This window comes from Aythya marila, assembly GCF_965140915.1.
Source record: "Aythya marila genome assembly, chromosome: 16".
In the NCBI taxonomy this organism is placed as follows: domain Eukaryota; kingdom Metazoa; phylum Chordata; class Aves; order Anseriformes; family Anatidae; genus Aythya; species Aythya marila.
This window is the reverse complement of record NC_139057.1, coordinates 418,531-440,501: the sequence shown is the minus strand read 5'-3', so window position 1 is coordinate 440,501 and position 21,971 is coordinate 418,531. Positions and strand designations below refer to the sequence as shown.

Below are 21,971 nucleotides of genomic sequence, written 5' to 3'. Positions count from 1 at the left end.
CAGGGCGGGCGCCGCCGCCCCTCAGTAAAGATGGCGCCGGGGCAGGCGGGGCCGCCGCCCGACCGCGCACGCGCCGCCGCCGGCCGCCGGAGCGCGGGCCGCGCGTTGCGCAGGCGCGGTGCGGCGGGGCCGAGGCGCGGGGGGCGCGGCGCGCCTGCGCGGGGCCGCGTCCCGGCGGCGGCGCCTGCGCGGTGCCGAGGGCGGGGCGGCTCCGCGCCTGCGCAGCGGCGGCCCGCGGTCCCGGCGCAAGATGGCGGCGGCGGGGCGGGCGAGGCGGAGGTGGGGCGGCGGCGGCGAGCGCGGCGCTGCGCGGAGCCTGCAGGCCCCGGCCTCACGCCCAGGTGAGCGGCGCGGCCGCGGGGCCGGCGGGGGGCGGGGAGCGGCGGGGGGCGGCGCGGGGCGGGCGGGGCGGGCGGCGCGGGCCCGCGGCCGCCATCTTAGAGCGCGGCCGACGCCGCCCGGCCCGGCCCGGCCCCTCGCGGCCCCTCCGCTCCGCCCGGTGCGGGGCTCCCGCCGCTGCCGCCGCGCCTGCGCGCCCCGGCGGCCCCCGCCCCGCCCCCGCCCCCTAACGGCGCCCTCCCTCTCCCCGTCCCCGTCCCCGTTTCTGTCTCCGTCTCCGCAGCGGCCCCCGCGGGCCAGGCGCGGGACGCCCCGCTATGAGGATGCGGCCCCGAGGCGCCAGCGGCCAGCACGGAGCGACGGCCCCGCGTCCCGGCAGGCAGCCCGGCCCCGTAAGTACCGCCCGGCCTCTGGGGCGCCGCCCGGCCCCGCTCCTCCCGCCCGGCCCCTCGGCGCCTCCGGGGGGCGGCCCCGGGGCTGCGGCAGCGCCTCCTGCCCGGCGGACGCGGCCCCTCGGTGCCCGGTGCGCTCCCTGCCTCGGCCCCGGGCAGCCGGGCACGGGGCTCAGCGCTGGGGCAGGGAGCAGTGCCGGCGGGAGGCCGCAGTCCCTGTCCCCGCGGGGTGGCCTCGGAGCGGGGCTGAGGGAAGGAGCCACCGCGTCCCCGCTGCCTGCCGCCGCTCGCCTTTGTCTGCGCTGCTCCCGTCCTGCCTGAAGTGCTGCCCTGCTGGAGTGGATGCCAGTAACGGTCCTGTCTGCTGTACGGCTCTGCTCTGTGTCGTCTGCCGCCTGGCTGTGCTCTCTGGCCGTGCTGCTGCTCCTGGGCTGTAAGCTCTCAGGGCAGGGTCGGTGCCGTGCTGCGTGTGAAGCGCTGTGTGCCCCGCTGCGGGGTATAAAACCAATGCCGTAACCACCACAGAGTGATCGCCCAGTCCCTCTCGCTGCCTAAGACACCACGGTAGCTGCATAAAAGCAGAGCTCCTCCTGTCAGCATGCTGTCTCTTGGCTTTATTCCTTTTCCCAGAGCTTAAGGATGCTTGCATCTAATACTCATCAATGTTGATACAGTGATAAAGCTTCTTGTCCCCTTCCCCTCTTCTGCTTTATCCATAAATGGGAGAAGGCAAACCCAACGAGCCCTGTCTGTCAGCTCTTTTGAGCTATCAGTGGTAAAGAACCACTGGAAGTCGCTGCACGTGGCATGTGCTGTCCCGTCGGGGAAGATCTCGGTACCCAGCACTGTGTAATTCCTGCAGTACGTGCGTGGCTCACGCTGGGAGGTCTGGCCCCATCCGTACGGATCCGTTGTAACGTGCTGTCTGTGATGTGCGAGACACGGCGACGGCTGCGTGTGTCAATAGGTTTTAAGGAGGAGGGGCTAAACACAGTTTAAAAAGTTTGAGACACGTGAAACACACAGCGGGGCTCACGAGGTGCAGCCTGGGACCCCCGGTCTGCGGTGAGCTGTCCTGCACCCAGTGCCTGGGACGTGGTCTGGGCATTGTCTCGGGTGGCCGTGCTGCCTGGCAGCCAGCTGCAGGGTGCCTGCAGGGTCACGGCAGGGCCAGAGTTCAGGAGGAAGTGTCAGTAAACAAACGTTATGCAACGCCAGAGCTGAGGTGATTAAACGTGATGGGGCACGGTCTGTGCAGCAGGTGCTTTCCCCTGTGGACTTGGACGTTGTTATCTCCATAGTTCTGAGCAGAGGCTGCCACTCCAGGGTTCTGCGACACCCTGCACCTTGCCTTGCTTCCTGCTGAGGGCAGGATGGAGACATAAAGATGGAAACCTCTTCCAAGGACCTAGAGTTCTTCAGTCCTGCCGTGCATCGCGCTGCTCTCGCTGTCAGTGCTGTAGAGCCTGCCAGCTCCCTGCTGATTGCTGATCGTTGTCAGCTCCTGCTGTTCTGTGCTCCTGGAACGGCTGGGGGGGGGTTTCTGGACCGGATGGGGAGTAGGGATGGGTAAATTCAAAATAATTCAGTGCACAAAGCAGAACTTTTAGTTAAGAGGTGAAATACAAGGAGGCCTCCTGCTGGTGCTGTTCCTCAGACCCGTTAGAAACACTTCATGCACGACTGTGCTCCTGCAGCCCTGACTGATGTGCAGGTGGCCTCCAAAGGCCGGGATAGAGCTGGGTAACAGCACAGAGCTAGCAGGTATTTGAAGCCTTGTTCCCCGTTTGTTGCCAGCGTGTTTGGGGTTGCCAGAGAGGAGCAGTCTGTAAGGACTGACTCAACAGTGCCGCTTCAGAAACTTCCCTGGGGGAAGAGGGGTGAATAAGAGAGGAGAAACCTGGCTGTTCTGCACCTGGGAACATTAAATGATGATTGAGAGAAGCTTTACTGTTTCAACAGAGTTTATTTTGTATAGCTGTTGTTATGCAAATGAGAAAATAGCAAAGGCTAAAATAGCCTGGCTGAGGCCTGACAGTCTGGGGCTGGAACATAACGAGGAAAATAACTCAGGAGCTCCTCACTGCTGGCCTGTGGTTCTGTGAGCCACCACAGTCATCATTAGTGAAGCACTGGGGTTGTTTTGTATAGCAGAAGCTTTTTAATTAATGCCTTTTGCTTAAATTACGTGCAGTTACATGTGTGTAAATAATGATTTTAACTGTCTACAAGGGTAACAGACCAGTATGGATAGCAGTGCTGGCATGGTGGAGGGCAGTAGATGTTCACAGAAGAGTTTTTTATTTCTTAAACATTCAGTGCTGCCGAATGGCATGAAATGCTGCATGTCTGGGAGAGCTCTAGCTGGAAAAGGAGCATTTTCAGTGCTGTCCATAAGAGCTCCCTGAGCATCCATGGCTCAGCATCCCGTACAGCCAGCTGTACCCAGTATAGCAGGTACTGCTCAGGGGTCAGTGCTGTTTACACTGGTTCAAGTCGTGTTATCGTGAGAATGAACTTAGGCTGTTCCAGCTGAGTGGGCCAAGTGAATCTGGGCTCTTTCCTGCTGTAACGTGGACTTTTTGTGTATTTTTTCTAGTGTGGTTGCTGAGAAATGGCCAATGAGAATCACGGAAGCCCCGCGGAAGAAGCATCTCTAATGAGTCACTCACCTGGCACTTCCAACCAGAACCAGCCCAGCTCCCCCAAACCGATGCGACTGGTGCAGGACCTCCCAGGTACTGGCTCTGCTTCTGTGAAGACGGGCACGGAGTTCTGCAGGGCCTGGGTAGCAGGGGAGGGAAGGTGGAACGGGGCTGCCGAGAGCGTTAGGAATGGTGCATGTTTCAGAGGGTGCTGTGACAGGGACAGGGACGTGAGGAGTGGGGCTGCTCCTCAGGACTGGGCTTGTCCTGACTCCTCCTGTCCTCTCAGATGAGCTGGTGCAGGCTGGCTGGGAGAAGTGCTGGAGCAAACGGGAGAATCGCCCTTACTACTTCAATCGCTTCACCAACCAGTCTCTGTGGGAAATGCCTGTTCTGGGACAGCATGATGTCATTGTAAGTAACCGCGTACCTCAAGAGGTTGTGCCGACACTGGGGTGTTGTGCTGGGATCTGAGATTACCTGGGTGGGAGGGGAGGGCCCTCTTTACCTTCAGAGCTCTTCTCCAAGTCCAGCATCTGGCTTGGTTCTGAGGGAACATTCCTCATCCAGGTGCATGCTCTGGTAGTGCTGTTGCAGGTGCAGTACACTGCTCAAAGAATGCTCAACCTGGGAGACTTGTGTGGTATTTTTCTCATCTAAGTCTTAAACTAAAAACCAAACCAAATAAACCATATGGACAAAAGCATAGAAGGGAATTTTTCAGCTTTCTGCAGGTGCATTGGTATCCTTATTTCTGTCCACTTGGGAGCTGGTGGCAGTGAAAAGGGAAGTTAAGAAGTTTTATTGCCTTTGGTACTCTGCAGTGGCAGCTGGTGAACTAATAAGTGCTGTTGTTGTTTGGGCACTCTTAGTCAGACCCTCTGGGACTGAACGCGGCTCCTATGCCACTGGAAGGTGGAATGGTGGAGACCTCCCTGGACAGCAAGCAAAGGAAGAGGAGATTCTCTGAGGAGGTTGCCCCGAGCGGCAACAGTGTGAAAAAGCCCAAGGTGGGTCTGGTGTTGTGGGATGGATGCTTGAGGTTGCAGCTGTTGGTTTGAACTGTGCGAGATCAGGCCACTGTGGTATAACTCAAGCTGTAACAGTTCACGCTCCAGAATTACAGAGTTACAGAAGTGGAAGCAGACCCAGGTCCCGCTCACTTGCCATTTCTCTGACAGCCTGAGGTGGAGTGTGGGAGTTGAGAGATACCGCGTTTCTCAGTCATAACCTGCTAACTTGTATGTCCCTGTTAGCTCCGGCTAAGGGCAGGCAGAACGTGCCCTGGCAGTTCACTGCTGTTGTGCTTTAACCCGGCTAAACACCACACAGCCTCCCTCTCTGGGATGGGGGAGAGAAATGGGAAAGTGAAGCCTGTGAGTTGAGATAAAGACAGTTTAATAAGACAGGAAAATAAATATAACAATAATAATAACAATAATGATGATAATAGTACTACTACTAATAATGTGCACAAACAAGTGATGCCCAATGCAATTGCTCACCACCCGCTGACCGATGCCCAGCCTAACCCCGAGCGGTCCGGCCCCCCACCCTGGCTAGCCCCCCCCTATATATTGTTCAGCATGACCCCAGATGGGATGGAATACCCCTTTGGGCAGTTGGGGTCAGCTGTCCTGGGTCTGTCCCCTCCCAGCTCTTGCTGCACCCCCAGCCTGCCCATTGGCAGGGCAGAGTGAGAAGCTGAGACGTCCTTGGCTTGGTGTAAGCACTGCTCTGCAGCAATTAAAACATCGGGGTGTTATCAGCACTCTTCTCATCCTAAGCCAAAACATAGCACCCTAGCAGCTACTAGGAAGAAAATTAACTCTGTCCTAACTGAAGCCAGGACAACTGGGTATCCTGAGAGGTGTTGTTGGGTATGCTGGGACTCTTCCCTTTTACCTTTCTCTGTGGGGTAGTAATTCATCTTCTGCATGCCCAGGTGGATGTTCCGGGGAACCCAGCCGCTCAGCCAGTCCCCATCTCTCCCAGTATTCCAGGAACCTCTGTTTTGAAGGCATGGTGTGTTTCACCTGAAGATAAACAGCAGGCGGCTCTTTTACGACCAACTGAGTGAGTTGTGTCCATTTGTCTTCTGTTCTTTTCTTGGTAGTAGGCTAGAGACGGCTGATTTTCTAAACGCCTTTGAAGAAGAACCTGAGGGACGTGACAAGTCTCCTGTGTCTTTGCAAGGAGTCTTGATAGTTTGATTTCCTGGTTGGTAAAACAGCCCCAGGAAGCATCTTTAGAAGCAATATTTGATAATTAGCCAGTGATCTGACCATCAGGTTGAAATTTTTTTCTGCCATAGAGTATACTGGGACCTGGATATTCAGACAAATGCAGTGATTAAGCAGAGGGCACCGTCTGAAGTGCTCTCTCCACACCCTGAGGTGGAGCTGCTTCGTTCCCAGCTCATTCTCAAGCTGCGGCAACACTATCGTGAGCTCTGCCAGCAGCGAGAAGGTAAGTTCCTGCTGTGCTCCCCTTATTTGTCTTCTCAGTCCTGCGGTACCTTGGTGTTCTTCCGTCTGGTTCACATCTGTCTCTTTCCTGTGGTCTCCTCTTTTTGTGATGGTTACATTCTCTTTGATGTTGTTTTAAGGCTGTAAACTCATTAAGCTGACCTCCAGTGTTGATTCTTGTCAGAGCTTCTGGGCATCTCTTCATCATATTGATTTGACCCTTTTTCTATGCTTCTCCAGGGATTGACCCCCCAAGGGAGTCTTTTAACCGCTGGATGTTGGAGAGGAAGGTGGTTGATAAAGGGACAGACCCTCTTTTACCGAGTGACTGCGAGCCAGTAGTGTCGCCTTCCATGTTCAGAGAAATCATGAATGACATTCCCATCAGGTACTGATGAAAGACGGGACAACTTTCTGGGTTGTTCTTTTCTTGGGCTAGTCCAGTGATTTACCTGCTGCGGATTTCTGCTTTCGTATTTCGCTTTCACTGACGAAGTGGTTAAGGTGCTGTTTATATAAAGTTTGGGAACTGGATCGGGCCTTCATGGCAGCCGTGAAACTGATGCGTGTGAATTTATACTTGCCTCAGGCTATCCAGAATCAAGTTCCGGGAGGAAGCCAAGAGACTGCTCTTCAAGTATGCTGAGGCTGCAAAAAGGCTTATTGAATCCAGGTGGGAGTTCCTCTCGCAGTGCTGTCACTTTCAGAAATGGGAAAAAGTTTATAGGAACTTCTAGGAGGAGCTACAGTGTCCCGCCTTATTCTGGACAGGTCATTATCTTAGAGAGGAAAAGCAAGGTTAAGAACACATGGAAGAAAAACGGTGGTGGTGGAGGCATCTTTTGCTAGTGATGTTGTCATGAAATCAAACATGGGGAAGCTGTGAATGTATGCAGAGATGAGCCAGAAGCTGTGTGACACTAAATACAGAATGCCTTCTGTCGTTTACTCCTGAGATAATACAAGAGTGCTTGGGCCCCTACTGATAGTAAAGAGAAACAAACTTAGAATGGTATTTTATTACACCACGTATAATTTTTCTGAAGAGGCCTGCCACAGGACAGAATTGAGGAAGATAGCCAGTGGGAAAAACCAAAGCTTGTTAACAGGGCAGTTTCATTGGAATCACAAGCTCCTCACAGTGGCTGCATTTGGAAATGAGAGGCAAGATGAAAACGGGCCATTTCTCTCGCAGATAAATCCTTTATCTGCCTTTCCCGTCACAGAGAGGGCAGCAGACAGCTAGCTGCACTGTGTTCTGGCAGGAGCTGGCACTCCGTAGTCAGATGGCTGGGAGCACTTCCATGGGAGGCCTGGAGGGGAGCGACAGGCGAGGGCCCTGAGGACGTGTCAGCAGCTGTGTTCCCCGCTGATGGATCACTGTGGTAGTATGGATATATCGCCGGGCCCCTCTGGGTTAAATGGCACTTGTCTGTTTTGTGCAGGAGCGCATCACCAGACAGCAGGAAGGTGGTGAAATGGAACGTGGAGGACACCTTCAGCTGGCTGCGACGGGACCATTCTGCTTCGAAGGAGGATTACATGGTCAGTATCCCCCCGGTGCAGCTGAGCGCAGTGAGCCGAGGGACAGATGGGGTGGTCAGGGCCAGGCAAAGGAGCTTGAGAAGGCTGCGACTGCCTTCCTCTGGTCTGTGACGTGGAAGTGGCACAGGCACGGTCATTCTGCATAGCTCCGGAGAGTGAGGCGGTGCCTTGAGCAAGGGGCTCTTCTGGTTATGCAGGACCGCCTGGAGCACTTACGCAAGCAGTGTGGGCCCCACGTGTCTGCTGCAGCAAAGGACTCTGTTGAAGGCATCTGCAGTAAGATTTACTACATATCCCTCGAATACGTCAAGCGCATCCGGGAGAAGCATCTTGCCATCCTCAAAGAGAACAATATATCTGGTACACAGTAAACCTTTTTCCTACTCCTTGGTCCTTGCTTCCTTCATCGCCACCATTCTTTAACCCTCCCTTTTGCCTTTGAGCCTTAGCTCTCCTCAGACACGCTCCTTCCAGACCCCAGTGTCTTTCTTTAGCCGCTTGTTCTTGCTGCCTGTCTTCCCACCTGATTGTGATTCCCTCCAGCTGATCTTTTCCGTGAGCTCTTTTTTTTCTGCCAAAGCTGAGGCTAAGTTGCTGTCCAAAATAGTTAACCACAAGGTGGCAGAAAGGCTCTTTTGCCTCCTGCACTTGACAGCCTGGGAATGTTTACTGTTTTTAGAACGAGTTTGGGGCAAACTGAAATAACAATAACGACAAGGAAATTGTTTTACTCATCCAGAACATGCCTTACGATGCTGGCATGGTTGTGTACAGTCTGCAGGTCTCCTGTGTTACAGATGGAGAAATACTGTGACATGGATCCTCTCCATGCTCCAGCAGCGTGTGATAGGATTAATTTGGGGAATCAGCTCTGATCTTAGGTGGCTGCCTGCATGCTGTGTGTGAGGGGCCACCGCTGCGTTTTGGGGGGGACTCTGCTCTTTTAGCCTTACTCCTGTCACTACATGTTTTGAGGTGGAAGGAAGATCTGTTCCAGATGTCCTTGGATTCTAACGGACTGCCTTGATCTTTATTCTCTGTAGCTGAGATAGAAGCTCCTGAAGTCCAGGACAGGCTTGTGTACTGTTACCCAGTGCGACTGGCCATCCCCTCCCCTCCACTCCCCAGTGTGGAAATGCACATGGAAAACAATGTGGCGTGTGTGCGGTACAAGGGGGAAATGGTGAAAGTGAGCCGCAACTACTTCAGCAAGCTGGTAAGGGCTGGCTGCAGGCCTGCGTGACTCGTTGCAAAGCGCTCTTTGGTGAGAGCTTCTGTTTCTCCTCTTGCTCTGAGCGGAGGGACTGTGCAGCAGGGCAGAGCGCTGACCTGGGGGAGGCTGCCTGATACTGCCCGAGTAGTAGCAGGCACGAGCACAGCTTCCTTCTCCTTCGTCAGGGGCAGCCTTCTGCTGGGAGCACTTAAAAGGCGCTGTGTGTGTGCTCTGGGTGCGTGCTGTGTAGAACGGTTGTACTCACAACAAGGCTGCCCTTGCTGATGTGTTGCATTCCTGCATGCTAGCAAATAGCTGGTGGTTCGTTCACACGGTAAAAGCAGATGTGCTGAAAAACCTTTGTGCAGAGCCCACCTGCTCCTCTGTACGTCACCGTCTCTCATGCCATGACGTGTCTGTGTGCTGGCTGTCCGACCTTCATGGGTGCTGCTGGTTGTTAACAGCTGGGCTTTCTCTTCCAGTGGCTTCTCTATCGGTACAGTTGCATTGATGACTCTGGCTTTGAAAAGTTTCTGCCCAGGGTTTGGTGCCTTCTCCGTCGATACCAGGTACTGTCTCATCACAGTTGTGTGTCAAAAAGCCCTAGTAATAGTGGGGACTTGGCTGTCATTATTCTGGGAGGTCCACAACTCTGGGAGCCTGGTGCAAAACGGCTCCCGTGGGGGCTGTTGTCTGCCCCCATTGTTTTGAGGTAGGAGTGTAGCCTGGGGAGCAGTTGTGGTCTTGAGGGGAGAGCTTGGTGGGGATGAAGATAAATGGTTACAAAAAACCTTCAGTAGTTCTTGGCATCGCCGTGAGGGCTAACTGAAGGTTCGTGGGGAGTCTGTAAAAACTGACAGTTGCTTTGTGGGGCCTGAGTTAGAGAAAGTATCTAAAGAGCGTTCTTGGGTACATGCAGGGGACCTGCACGAATTTGAGAAAGGATGAGGAGGCCCTGCATACCTAGAGGAGTGGGTGCATGGACATGTGGCCCTTGGTCTGTGTTCAGTGAAGGGAACAGAAGGCACAGCGAGTGCAGGCACTTCTCACCGGGATTTGCTCTCCTCAGATGATGTTTGGTGTGGGTCTGTATGAAGGAACTGGTCTGCAGGGGGCACTGCCCGTGCACGTCTTTGAAGCCCTCCACAAGCTCTTTGGAGTGAGTTTTGAATGCTTTGCCTCGCCTCTGAATTGCTATTTTAAACAGTACTGTTCGGCCTTCTTGGATACAGACGGGTATTTTGGATCCAGGGGGTGAGTCTTACGTTCCAGTGCCCTTTGCTGTGTGCCTGTGTGGGTGCGTGTGCGGTGCAGTGGCTCCGGACAGGGCTGGCAGCTCTGGGAGCTCATGGCTGTAGCAGGCTGAGTGGTGCCTGTGCAGAAAGCTGTGTGCTCTGGGCCTGCTGAAAGGCAGCGAGTGGGCCTAGATTGTCCGTGGGGCAGCCAGGAGTGTGCCGCTGGTCTGGTTGGAGGTGTCCGGTCCCCACACGGTGCACGTTGTGAGCCTGTCGGCGCGTGCCCTTATTTTGGTGAAAGGGAGAACTGAGCCCAAAGCAATCAGCTTGAATCAGCAGTCAGCACTCAGCAGCTGCAGCTGGAATATGTCCCCAGTGACAGTTCTGTTATTCACAAGTGGCAGACCTCATGCTGCTGGGAATTCAGGCCTTCCGAGAGCATGAGTGTCCTTTCTGATTACATGGCTGCTTTTTAAGGTATGAAAGTTAGAATTCTAGCCTCTCTGACAGGGATCTTTGCCTTTTCCCTCTAGCCCGTGCCTGGATTTCTTCCCTATAAGTGGGTCTTTTGAGGCAAATCCTCCATTCTGCGAGGAGCTGATGGATGCCATGGTCTCTCACTTTGAGGTATGTTCACCCATGTTGTTCTGAACGGAGCTGTGCAGTCGTCCTCTGCTCCCCGCTGCTCTTGTACCCTTATGACAGGGCTGTTACTCGGAAGGCAGAGGATTGTGACTGCTGCTGCACTGCTCTGGAAGCAGAAATGTTGCTTTCTTGTAGAAGTCATTAGGCATGTCACTGCTTAACTGGGGTTTTGTGTTCTTGTTGGACTAGAAACTGCTGGAGAGTTCCAGTGAGCCCCTCTCCTTCATTGTCTTCATCCCTGAGTGGAGGGACCCTCCTACACCAGCCCTGACCCGTATGGAGCAGAGCAAGTTCAAGCGGCACCAGCTCATCCTGTCAGCCTTCGATCACGAGTACCGCAGCGGCTCTCAGCACGTCTGCAAAAAGTAGGCTTTCCTCTGGGGTCCTTCTGGGGATGCGTTTCTGATGAGCAGCCTCTTAGGAGAGCCGTGTGACAGAAACATCCTAGCCCAAGTGGAAATCAGTGCAAAATAGGGAAGAGGCAAGGAAAAATGCAATGCGTAATCATCCTGGATTTTAAAGAGAGGAGTTGTGGAATCCAGAGTGTTGTGGATTTTCGCACACATTTAATGACTGCTGAGGTATTTCACTAACTAAAAAACTCGTGAGTGAGGTATTCCTTCAGTCCAGCCTGAACGGTTCATCCCATCTGGTGCTGTGGTGATCACCTGTGTCCCTCTACCAGCTCTCCACTCTGGTGAGCCACAGCTGAGGAGTCTTTCCTGGGCTACCACATGCTGTAGTGCCTCGGTCATTCAGCACCGCTCCGAAGGAAGCAGAGGGAGCAGTCAGGATCTTGGCCTTCAGTGGGGCAAGTGGCCCCTGGTCTGCTGCTTAAGCAACAAGTTCAAGGCACGGCTGGTTTAAGCAACGAGTACTTGAATGCTGAGTTTTCTGTATCTGGTCAGGGTTGCTGTGAGATGCGTTCTCTCACTGAGTATTTCAGGGACAGCAGTGTCCTGCTGCACCTGCTGGCCAGGGAGCTGCTTGGCTCAGTGCTTCTCTGAAACACAGCGAGCCTCTGCCTTCATTCAGTCTGCTTCCTAACTTCTCATAACAATGAAGGACAGGGGGAGGAAAAGTCATCCTAAAAACGACACGCAGGAAGAGGAGAGGCAGGTGCCAGGAAAGGTGTTCCCTTTAGTTGCGTGCCTTCTTGGTGGGCCAGGGGGAGGTGCTGAGCGCCTCTTGTCTTTCCTCACAGGGAGGAGATGTACTACAAGGCCGTGCACAACACCGCCGTCCTCTTCCTGCAGAACAGCGCAGGCTTTGCCAAGTGGGAGCCCACGCCGGAGCGGCTGCAGGAGCTCGTTGCGGCCTACAAGCACTCGGGCCGCACCCTCAGCTCCTCGTCCTCGTCGTCCTCGTCCTCCTGCGACAAGGAGCGGGAGCTGGGCCGCGAGCAGAGCGGCAGCCGGGAGCCGAATGCCAACTGAGGTGCAGAGGTGAGAGGCAGCAGGGGAGGCGCCGGCGGCCCCGAGGAGGCTCGCCGGGGCAGGCGGAGAGACTGCTGGCTGCGCAGCACCGGCCCGGGGGACTCTTGCCCGGCGGCTCCACGGCACCGCCTTGCCCTGCGAACTGCACGCTGCCCGCGCCCGGCAGCGCCACGGAGCCCCCGGCCGGGAGAGGAGCTGGGCTGCAGCCACGCCGCAGGGCGAGGGAGCCACGCGTGGGCGGCAGGACGAGCGCCCGAGCACGGAGGGAAGGAAGGAGGGAAGGAAGGAAGGAAGGAAGGAAGGAAGGGGCAGCAGGAGGCCGGCCGGAGGGATGGCCGGAGGGCCGGCCGTGGCTGGCGCGTGGCGCCGCGCCCGGAGGGGCCCCGGCGCCGGCAGGAGGAGCGCGGGCAGAGCGCGGGGGCTCCCGCGGCCGGACTGGCCCCAGCGCAGCTCCGTGTCCATAGTGTAAATAGTTGTGTGCGTGGCGCCCGTGCTCCTGGCAGGGCTGCTCCCATCGCCCCCGCGTTTCTTTTCCACGTGTGTGAGTCCCGTGTTCGCCGCCGCTGTGTTACCGTGTAGGAGAGGAGCGGAGGAGAGGAGTTCTTTGGTGTGTAAAGACGTCTTTGCAGCTGTTTTGTAGTCGTTGTGGTTTTTATGCGGAGCCTCCGGGCTGTATTTAACCTCCTTGGGTTTTGTTTTGTAAGGATTAATTTAACACCGCTAACCATTTTATTACTTTTATCGAGAAGAGCAAAGTCTATTTTTGATTTCCGTTTCCTAGTTCTTAGGAACATTAAAACCAGCATACAGCTCTGCCCCGTGTCCGTGACTTTCCTCGTCTGTGGTCAGCCCCTGCCCTTGCCTCAGTCTCTCTCCGGTTGAATAATGGAAAAATGTTTTGGGTTCTTTTTTTTTTGCAGAACTCATCCTTTGAATCTCCCTGCCAAATTGATACAATTACAGAATTACAGTACACTAGAAAAATACTGGAAAATGTGTAAGACCCAGAACATTAAGTTGTTAGAAGGTACTCTGACTAACAAGACGTGGTTGCTGGTCATGAAAATATGGGCAGCTTTGTCCAAATATTCAGACAACAAATGCCACAATGAGGGGAGGACTACGCTGGGTGTCGTGATGGCACAGAAAGTCCGTAACGGAGATCAGCTCCAGATCCCACACAGCAGAAGGGAGGCAGGTTTTCAAGGACTTGGAAGAACCAAGATGCCATCTTCTCATACCTTTGTCTACCTGGAGGAACGGCAGCGGGACCTGTGCGGTGTAGAGAAGCCTTAGGCCTTGGAGAAGGGGACTGATGGCACGGAGAAGAGGAGAGGCTCTGCCAAAGGCCTGAGTAAAAGCAGCTTCAGGCCACAGTGGCCTGAGGGGGGGGGGCAGGGGGAGGTGGCACCGGATGGAGACAGCTTTAAAAATTGTTCTCGCCTGAGCCAGCGAGCTGATGGAGACACATCATAAATACCCGGCCAGAGACGAGCAGCTCTTCAGGAGAGATCACCGTCATCAGCCGTTCTCACTGCTGCTCATGAGATCTGGTGGAAAGGGGCCTCTCGAGGTTTGCTGTGCAGCCATCCCGTGTGGGTTCACCACCAGCACTGGGTCAGGTGCTGTGGTTCCAGCAGGCTGCTGAAAGCACCCGAGGACAGAGGTGGCGCAGCCTCTGGGTGACCTGGTCGGGGCTGCCCTTGGGTGATTTTTCTTTCCTCGGGGCCAGCCTGAGTCTCCTAAAAGTCTGCCTGTTACCCTCTTGATTCATTGTCTGCCACTGTGAAGGGTTTGGCTTTGCCTTTTCTGTATCAGCCCACCAAGAGCCCAGCAGCTGTTCATTTCCCTCGGCCTCCTCAGCAGGCAGGAGCCGGGTTCACTCACAGGAGAAATTCAGGCAGAGCCTGGGGGCTCCTGCGGCCAGGCTGGCCCCGGCAGCTCAAGGCAGTGGCGGTTCTGACCCAGCTGTTCTGGGGCTTGGGAGGAGCAGCTTTACAAAGCTTTGCACCTGGAGACTCCACGTTTGTGCAGGCTGTAAGCATCCTCCCTGTGTGGGTTTGGGCTCCCAGAGGAAAATGGCACTGGGGTGAGCTGTCTCTGCCTGGCAGTGGTGTAGCCCTGAACCCTTGGCACTGCCTTCTACCGTGTAGGCCTCCGCATGGGTCAAACAGCACACGGTTTGTTAAAGCCAAGATGAGGCAGTGCCATGAACGTGGGATCTGCACCGTGCCCGTGTCCCTCCAGCTGGCAGCAGCAGCGTGCTCAGGGCCAGCGCCGCCGAGGCAGCTCCGGGCTGGCCCTGCACTCACCGCTCAGCTCAGCCCTGGCGTCCTCAGGGCTCACCAGGGCCCCTCCAGCTGAGCTCGCTGACCTCCTGCAATGCTGCTCAGGGGCGGTTGGGAACTCCAGCCCAGAAGGAAGCGGCTTGTGGAGCATTTTCCCCTTCCACTCACTGTATTGCCCCAAGGCGAGCTGTTCCTGCCGTGCAGGTGAGCAGCGACACACATTGGTGCTGGGAAGTGTCAGCGGCTTCTTCATCTATGTCAGCAGTGCAGAACGAGGAGTCGTTTGTCTTTCTGCCCCAGGTGGTGCCCAATTACATCAGTAAGTATTTCATTGCAAGCGACTTGTGGCCATGGCACCTCACCTTGTGTGGCTTCCTCCAGAATACCTCGTTCACCCTGACAGAGCAAAAAATGTGGTTCAGAATGGAGCGTCAGGGCTGAGCACTGCTGCTGGCCCCATGGGCTCTGTCTCCTGACCCTTCCCTGCCCCGCGAGCCCTCCCTGTGCACCTCTGGCCTCCTGCAGCTGCTTGGGGGCATCCAGGCTGCAGGGAGCCTGCGGGGTGCTGGGGGAGCCCCCGGCTGCAGGGCCGAGGACGAGCAGCGGGTTGTGGGGCTGACCCCGTCCCGTGGGGCAGCAGCAGCAGCTGGGCTGGGCCCCCCGAGCAGCCCTGGTGCCAGGAGGGGGCCCGTTTCCCTGCAGCGCCTGCCACTGCCCAGCACCCGGCAGGCCTGCGGCAAGGGCACAGAGAGCAGGAGCCCGGGCTGGGCAGAGCCAAAGCCGTGCCCGCAGCTGAGCGGGAGCTGCGGTGACGGGGGCCAGGCCCCAGCTGGGAAGGGGCAGGAGGCTGGAGCAGGACCGGGGAGGCTGAGCTGGGGCTGGTCCTGTTCTCCTGAACCAAGATCTTTCAAACTGAGCCAGACTTTGGCCCCTTGAACCGAACCTGCCCTCACCAAGCGCTGCCTCCCAGCCCCGTGCACTGCTCCCAGCAGTTTGTGGCGAGCAGAGCTGGCGATCCAGCACCGCAGCGTGGGCGGTGATTCCCCGGGCAGCTCCCAGGAGCACGATGGAAAGGCAGAGCCTTGCGTGGAGAAAATAAAAGATTTTTCTCTCTAACCAGCCTGGATGGTCCAGCCTGAGTACTGAGGAGGCTGAGAGTAACCACAGTGTGACCGTGACACTGAAGAGGCCGGAGCCTCCCGTGGAGCCTGGGCTCGTTCCTAGCTCACCCCTTGCTGTGTGCTGCAGCCACTGCCTGGTGTGGCCGGTGCCCGGTGTGGCCGGTGGCCGTCCCCTCCTGGCTGCTGGCGCGGTGCCCGAGGCCACTTCGCTCCCTGGGGCTGAGCGGGGGCGGCTCAGGGGACCCCCCCGTAGCAGCAGCTCTCCTACAGGCAGGGGGCCGAGGGTCCCAGGGGCAGCCCCGGCGGGGAAGGAGCCGCAGGGTGCCAGCAGCCGCACGCCCCGTTCCCCGTCCTGCTGAGGCCCAGGGGGGCTCGGGGGCCCCCCGGCCCGGTGGGGGGGCTCAGCACCAGCCCAGCGCCAGCCCCGCCGAGCATCCTCCTCCCGCTGCTTGTTGCCAGGCCAACGCTGCGGAGGATGCGGGGGGTGCTGGCGGTCCCTGCGCCGCGGCCGCCTCCACAGCGTGCCGGGCAGCGCGCCCCTCGCCTCTCCATGGGGTGCGCGCCGCCGGCACCCGGCACCCGGCTGCAACCCCCCTGGGAGCACAGGACGCAGGTAGGGGAGGGCGCCAGAGCCTCCCGGGGAAGGTGGGGGGGGGGCTGAGGGGCAGGGGTCCCTGCACAGCGTCTGCGGCCAGCCCTGCCCGGGGATGGGGGGACCTGTGGGGGAGGGGAGGGCTGAGCTGCGCTGAGGATCCCGAACCCCACCCTGCGCTGCGGAGGGGCTCCAGAGGCAGCTCCCAGCCCCTGGCAAAGACCCTTCCTCCCTTCCTCCCTGTCTGGACGCGGGGGCTGCAGAGGGGCCGAGCCCCCGCGCAGGCGGCACCAGCCGTGGGGAGAGCTGGGACGAGCCGGCCCCGGGCAGGGGCTGCCGCTGGTGCCCTCGGCTGCAGACCCCAGGGGCCGAGCTGCCCCCGCCTGTGGGTGCGGCAGGGCCTGGGGACCCGCCTCGGCGTGCAGCTCACGGGGCTCCCCTGTCCCCACAGCCCCCGTCCGGCCCCCTGGCGCCATGACCCACGCGGACGGCACGCGGGGCAGCTCCCAGCCGCCGGCGCTGGCGGCCCACGAGCCCGAGTGCCAGATCTGCTACAGCCGCTACGACGCCCGCGCCCGCAGACCCAAGCTGCTCCGCTGCGGCCACCGCCTCTGCGCCAGGTGCCTGCGCAAGATGGTGGCGCTGGGGGACGCGTCGCCCCGCCGGCTCTGCTGCCCCTTCTGCCGCCGGCACAGCCCGGTGCCCGGCGGGGACGCGCCGTGGCTGCAGGACGACAGCGAGGGGCTGGCGAGCCGTGAGCGGGCCCAGAAGCGGGGCCCCCCCGCGACGCCCGAGGTCCTGCTCTGCCCCAGCGTGCTGGAGCCCCTGGCGGAGCCCTCGCCCAGCTCCGACTGCCTGGTGGTCACCATCCTGGAGGTGCCCGAGGACGTGGTGCCGCCCGAGGGGCTGGGGGGGCTGGACGTGGTCCAGCTCTACGGCCCCAGCAGCCCGGTCACGCTGCCCAGCCGCGGCCCCGCGCCCAAGGCCCGCTCGTGGACGTGGCGAGCGGCCCCACGCTGCCTGCTGGGCACGCTCTGCCTCCTCTACTGCAGCTCCCTGCCCTTCGGCATCTACCTCCTGCTCACCGAGCACCACAGCCTGGGCGCCGCGCTGGTCAGCCTCCTGCCCGCCTCCCTCCTCCTCTGCATCTCCTACAGCCTCTGCCAGTGCCTGTGCCGCGAGGTTTTTGCCTTCCCCTCGTCCTGACCCTGCGGGGCCGGGCCCCGTGGCCGGGCCAAGGCGGCTCAGGGCATCTTGGGGCATCGTCCCTCAGCACGGGCGCTGCCGCCCCGCAGCTGCCAAGAGCTGGGTGCTGAGCCCGAGCGAGGAGCTGAGCCTGGCCGGAGCAGGAAAGGCCGTGTGCCTGCCGTCTCCCTCACAGGGAGGAGATGTACTACAAGGCCGTGCACAACACCGCCGTCCTCTTCCTGCAGAACAGCGCAGGCTTTGCCAAGTGGGAGCCCACGCCGGAGCGGCTGCAGGAGCTCGTTGCGGCCTACAAGCACTCGGGCCGCACCCTCAGCTCCTCGTCCTCGTCGTCCTCGTCCTCCTGCGACAAGGAGCGGGAGCTGGGCCGCGAGCAGAGCGGCAGCCGGGAGCCGAATGCCAACTGAGGTGCAGAGGTGAGAGGCAGCAGGGGAGGCGCCGGCGGCCCCGAGGAGGCTCGCCGGGGCAGGCGGAGAGACTGCTGGCTGCGCAGCACCGGCCCGGGGGACTCTTGCCCGGCGGCTCCACGGCACCGCCTTGCCCTGCGAACTGCACGCTGCCCGCGCCCGGCAGCGCCACGGAGCCCCCGGCCGGGAGAGGAGCTGGGCTGCAGCCACGCCGCAGGGCGAGGGAGCCACGCGTGGGCGGCAGGACGAGCGCCCGAGCACGGAGGGAAGGAAGGAGGGAAGGAAGGAAGGAAGGAAGGAAGGAAGGAAGGAAGGGGCAGCAGGAGGCCGGCCGGAGGGATGGCCGGAGGGCCGGCCGTGGCTGGCGCGTGGCGCCGCGCCCGGAGGGGCCCCGGCGCCGGCAGGAGGAGCGCGGGCAGAGCGCGGGGGCTCCCGCGGCCAGACTGGCCCCAGCGCAGCTCCGTGTCCATAGTGTAAATAGTTGTGTGCGTGGCGCCCGTGCTCCTGGCAGGGCTGCTCCCATCGCCCCCGCGTTTCTTTTCCACGTGTGTGAGTCCCGTGTTCGCCGCCGCTGTGTTACCGTGTAGGAGAGGAGCGGAGGAGAGGAGTTCTTTGGTGTGTAAAGACGTCTTTGCAGCTGTTTTGTAGTCGTTGTGGTTTTTATGCGGAGCCTCCGGGCTGTATTTAACCTCCTTGGGTTTTGTTTTGTAAGGATTAATTTAACACCGCTAACCATTTTATTACTTTTATCGAGAAGAGCAAAGTCTATTTTTGATTTCCGTTTCCCAGTCCTTAGGAACAGTGAGAGCCAGCAGCACACAGCCCTGCCCCGTGCCTTTCCAGGGCCTGCGCTCCCCTCTCCCATCTCCCCTCCCCAGCCAGGCCCCCCCCAGCCCCACCTGGCCCCCCCGGAGCTGCCCCCAGCTGCCATGGAGCAGGGCCCCGGGCAGCCCCGCGGGGTGAGGCTGTCCCAGTGCACAATGGGGCTGCGCTCACCGCTCCCTCCTGCATCCCCTGTGCACGGCAGCTCCCGTGTGCGTTATGTGGCACAGTGCATCCGCCCCCGCAGCCCCCACCTGAGCCCAGCCCCTTGGTGGTCCCAGGACACCTGGGATGGGGGAGGAAGGCACTGAAGTGCTGGGAGGTGCCATGGCTCTTCCTCCCCCAGGGGCAGGGGTGCAGGAGGCTCTGGGACACATGGGGCAGAGGGGCCAGGGCAGGGTCCGAGCTGCATGAACACTCATTGGCACCGCACGCCCTGCTGCAGCCTGACCCCAGGGGCAGGAGGGACCGAGCCCTCCCCTACTCCTGCCCCGGCAGCGCCGCGGTTCCCCCACTCTCTCCGGGGCCAGACGCCACCATTGCCGCCACGCTCCAGATCCTGGGTTTCTGCAGCCGCTCGCCCTGCCCAGGGCCCGGCCCCGCAGTGGGGCTGCTCCCACCTCCATCCTGCGCGGGGCCGGGGCTGGAGCCGGGGGGGGTCCCTCTCGGAGCCCCCTCGCCCTCGCTGTCCTCGCCGTCGGAGGTGCTGCGCGCTGCCCAGCCCGCCTTGTTCTCCTTCTTGAGGCGCCGCCGGGCGTTGGCGAACCAGGTGGAGACCTGCGTGAGGCTCATCCGGCTGACCATGGCCAGCATCACCTTCTCGCCCTTGCTGGGGTAGGGGTTCCTGGGGTGCTGGGCCAGCCAGGCCTTCAGCGCCCCGGTGCTCTCCCGCGCCGCGGTCGCCTTCACGCGCCCCGGCTCCAGGGGCAGGGGCTGCCGGCAGCAGGGGGGGCAGAGCCCAGTGCTGGGCAGCAGCCCCGGGGGCATGGCGCGGGCCGGTGGGACCTGGGGGCACGGAGGTGTTGTGGCAGGGGGGTCCATAGAGGTGGGGTTCTCGGGATGGAGGTTTTGGCCCTTCCCGCTCAGGCTGGGGCAGGGCCAGGTCCCGTGCATCCCCCCAGCCCTCCCCTGCCCAGCACCGCACACCCCAAGGTGCCGGGGGCAGCAGGGTGCGGGGCTGCGGCACCAGCAGGGCGGTGGGGCCCAGCCTCAGCCCCCCACCAGGGAGGGGTCCCCCAGGAGCTGCCGGGCATCACTTACCGAGGGCGCCAGGAGGCTCAGGGGGGGCGGCAGCAGGCTGTAGCCGGCCAGCATGGGGTAGGGGCAGGGCAGCAGGGCTGGTGGGGGCCCCTGCAGGGCTCCCCACGGCCCCCTGCAGCCCCCCGGCTCTTGGCCTGGGCTCCCCTCTCCCTGAGGAGCTGCCATGCTGCAGGAGCAGAGCCGGGAGCTGCTGCGGGGCGTTTTATATCGGTCTGGGGGCTGCGGTGACAGACAGCTGATTAGGGGGCATTAGCGCCCTGGCAGCGCCCGTTAAAGCGGCAGCGCGGATCTGGGGCAGTGGCTGGTGCCCCCCTCGCCCCCCTGCACCGGCTCCCATGGAGCAGGGGCCGGCACGGCACAGCCGCGGTGTGCCCAGCACCCACAGCGGGACCCCCCCAGCCCTGTGCAGAGCCCCCACGAGCAGGGGCGCTGTGTGGGGCCGTGCTGCCCAGCCCACATGTGGCCACGGCCCCAAGGGAACGGCGCACACAGGGACAGCACCGGGGACGCAGTGCACATGGAGCTTTACTGCAGAGCCAGGCAGAGCCCGGCCCCGTCTTCGATCCTGGGCCCCGAGCCCTCCACTGCACCGTGGGGCCAGGGCTGTGCTAGCGGGAGAACTTGCGGACGGCCCGGTAGGATGCGGGTGGTGCGAGGAGCTGCGCTGGGGCTCGCTCTTCCTCCGGCTGCGCGAGGTCCTCGGCCGAGCCCCAGCGGCGCCGCGCCGCCCCGCCGGCCTTGGGCAGCAGCAGGCAGCCCAGGCGCCGGTTCCGGCCGCGCTCACCCCGGCCCGAGGGCAGCTCTGGGGCCAAGCCCATCAGCATCAGCAGGATTCCCCCCCCCTCACCGCACACCCCCACCCCAGTGCCCCAAACCCCCTTGCATGGCCCCTGGCACAGTGCAGCTCCCGCACCCCCATCCCGTGGCCCCAACGCCCCTGCCTGTGCCCCCACCACGGCCCCGAACACCCCAGCCCGTGTTCCCCCATGCCCCCCAGCATCCCCACCTGTGTGCCCCCCGTGTTCCCAAACACCTCCCCCTGCCCCCCCCAACCACAGACCCCCCCGCCCCATGCCCCCAGTGCCCCCATCTCATCCCACCCCGGGGGGCTCCCCACCAGCCGGGTGGGCTCTTACGGGGGGTGTCGGGGTCCCCGTCCAGCGTCCCCGCGGAGCCCAGGTAGTGCCCGGCCAGGTGCCCGCTGTAGTCCCTCAGGTTCTGCTTGGCCCCTGCGGGATTGATGCCCTGAGCCACCGCTCGGGCCAGTCCCAGAGGGCCCGGGGCTGTGGTGACACCGTGACCCTGCTGGGACCTGGGGGGGCCGAGAGCCCCGGGCGTGGGCTGGGGGCTCAGGCAGGGCGCTCACCGAAGCGCTCGATGAGCAGCTCCACGATCTGGCGATGGCCGTGGAGCGCAGCGATGTGCAGGGGGGTGTAGCCCTGGGGGACACCAGGCCCCGGGGGGGGGCACGGGGCTGTGCCGTGGCCCCCCAGCACCGCCAGCTCCCAGGAGGAGAGACCAAAGCCCCCCACCCCACACCCTCCTGGGGACCTCCTGCTGCTGCCACCACCCTGCCGGGGACGCCCCTTCCCACCGCCCTGGGGACACCCCAGCCCCTTCCCACCCCCCTGTGCCCCCCGTCCTGGCCAGTCCTGCAGCGCGTCCGTCCGTCCAGCCGAGCATACTCACGCCCTGCCCGGGGGAGAGAGCGGCTGTGGGGGCAGAGCCGGGCACCACGTGTGAAGTGCTCGGCACCCCCGGGCCCAGCAGCGACCGCCGGCCGGGGCCTGTACTCACGTGCTGGATGCGGCACGGCCGGGGCAGGGGAGGAGAGGCACCGTCAGCACCGTCAGCACCGTCAGCACGGGGGTGCCACCGCCCCGGGGCCAGCCCCAGCCCGGGACCCCTCGCGCCCCACTCACCGCTCGCATGTTGATGTCGGCCCCAGCACCCACGAGCATCGTGGCCATGTCCTCCTTGCCGTGCTTCGCTGCCCAGTGCAGTGCGGTCTGCGGGGTGGGCAGGGGGTGCAGGGCCAGAGGTGGCAGGACGGGGGACATGGGATGGGTGAGGGGGGGGTTCCCCCATCTGCCCCCAGCCTGCTCAGCCCCACCAGGGCCAGCTCGGGGGCAGCGCGAGGCCAGGAAGGACTGGGACTTACAAACTGTGCGGGGCAGGGCAGCAGCCACAGTGGAGGAGCCAGTGGTGGGCAGAGGGACATCGGCTGCAGCCACTGAAGGAAACGCACCCTCCCCGCCCGGCCCCACGGCCCCCCCCAGTCCCTGGCTCCCCCAGTGCCCCGTCCCCTCCCCACAGCCCCTGTCCTCCTGTACCCCTTCCCTTGTGGACTCTGCCCT

General features: G+C 61.1%; 3 protein-coding genes across 4 annotated transcripts; 2 read left to right on the top strand and 1 right to left on the bottom strand.

Annotated features, from left to right (window-relative positions):
* Positions 1-203: 203 nt before the first annotated feature.
* PCIF1 (phosphorylated CTD interacting factor 1) lies at positions 204-12,733 on the top strand. The gene is made up of 17 exons (XM_082773220.1): positions 204-341; positions 623-731; positions 3,331-3,469; positions 3,666-3,790; positions 4,249-4,386; positions 5,322-5,452; positions 5,691-5,845; positions 6,085-6,232; positions 6,434-6,517; positions 7,290-7,389; positions 7,587-7,749; positions 8,433-8,605; positions 9,085-9,171; positions 9,672-9,856; positions 10,371-10,464; positions 10,672-10,847; positions 11,687-12,733. The coding sequence occupies exons 3-17, from the start codon at positions 3,346-3,348 to the stop codon at positions 11,916-11,918; spliced, it is 2,115 nt and encodes a 704-aa protein (XP_082629346.1). The 5' UTR covers positions 204-341; positions 623-731; positions 3,331-3,345; the 3' UTR covers positions 11,919-12,733.
* A 3,600-nt stretch (positions 12,734-16,333) lies between these two features.
* LOC309884455 (E3 ubiquitin-protein ligase RNF182-like) lies at positions 16,334-17,150 on the top strand. Its single transcript, XM_082773422.1, has one exon. It carries the CDS (start codon positions 16,394-16,396, stop codon positions 17,123-17,125), a length of 732 nt encoding a protein of 243 aa, XP_082629548.1. The 5' UTR covers positions 16,334-16,393; the 3' UTR covers positions 17,126-17,150.
* Positions 17,151-20,123: 2,973 nt separating this feature from the next.
* Positions 20,124-21,863, bottom strand: LOC309884544 (uncharacterized protein). 2 transcript variants are annotated; one of them, XM_082773627.1, is made up of 6 exons: positions 21,776-21,863; positions 21,537-21,623; positions 21,304-21,414; positions 20,981-21,053; positions 20,751-20,843; positions 20,124-20,416 (listed from the first exon to the last, which is right to left on the bottom strand). In XM_082773627.1, exons 1-6 carry the CDS (start codon positions 21,833-21,835, stop codon positions 20,223-20,225), a joined length of 618 nt encoding a protein of 205 aa, XP_082629753.1. In that variant the 5' UTR covers positions 21,836-21,863; the 3' UTR covers positions 20,124-20,222. The 2 variants fall into 2 exon arrangements, with proteins under 2 accessions (XP_082629753.1, XP_082629754.1); XM_082773628.1 differs by lacking the exon at positions 21,304-21,414.
* Positions 21,864-21,971: the final 108 nt, after the last annotated feature.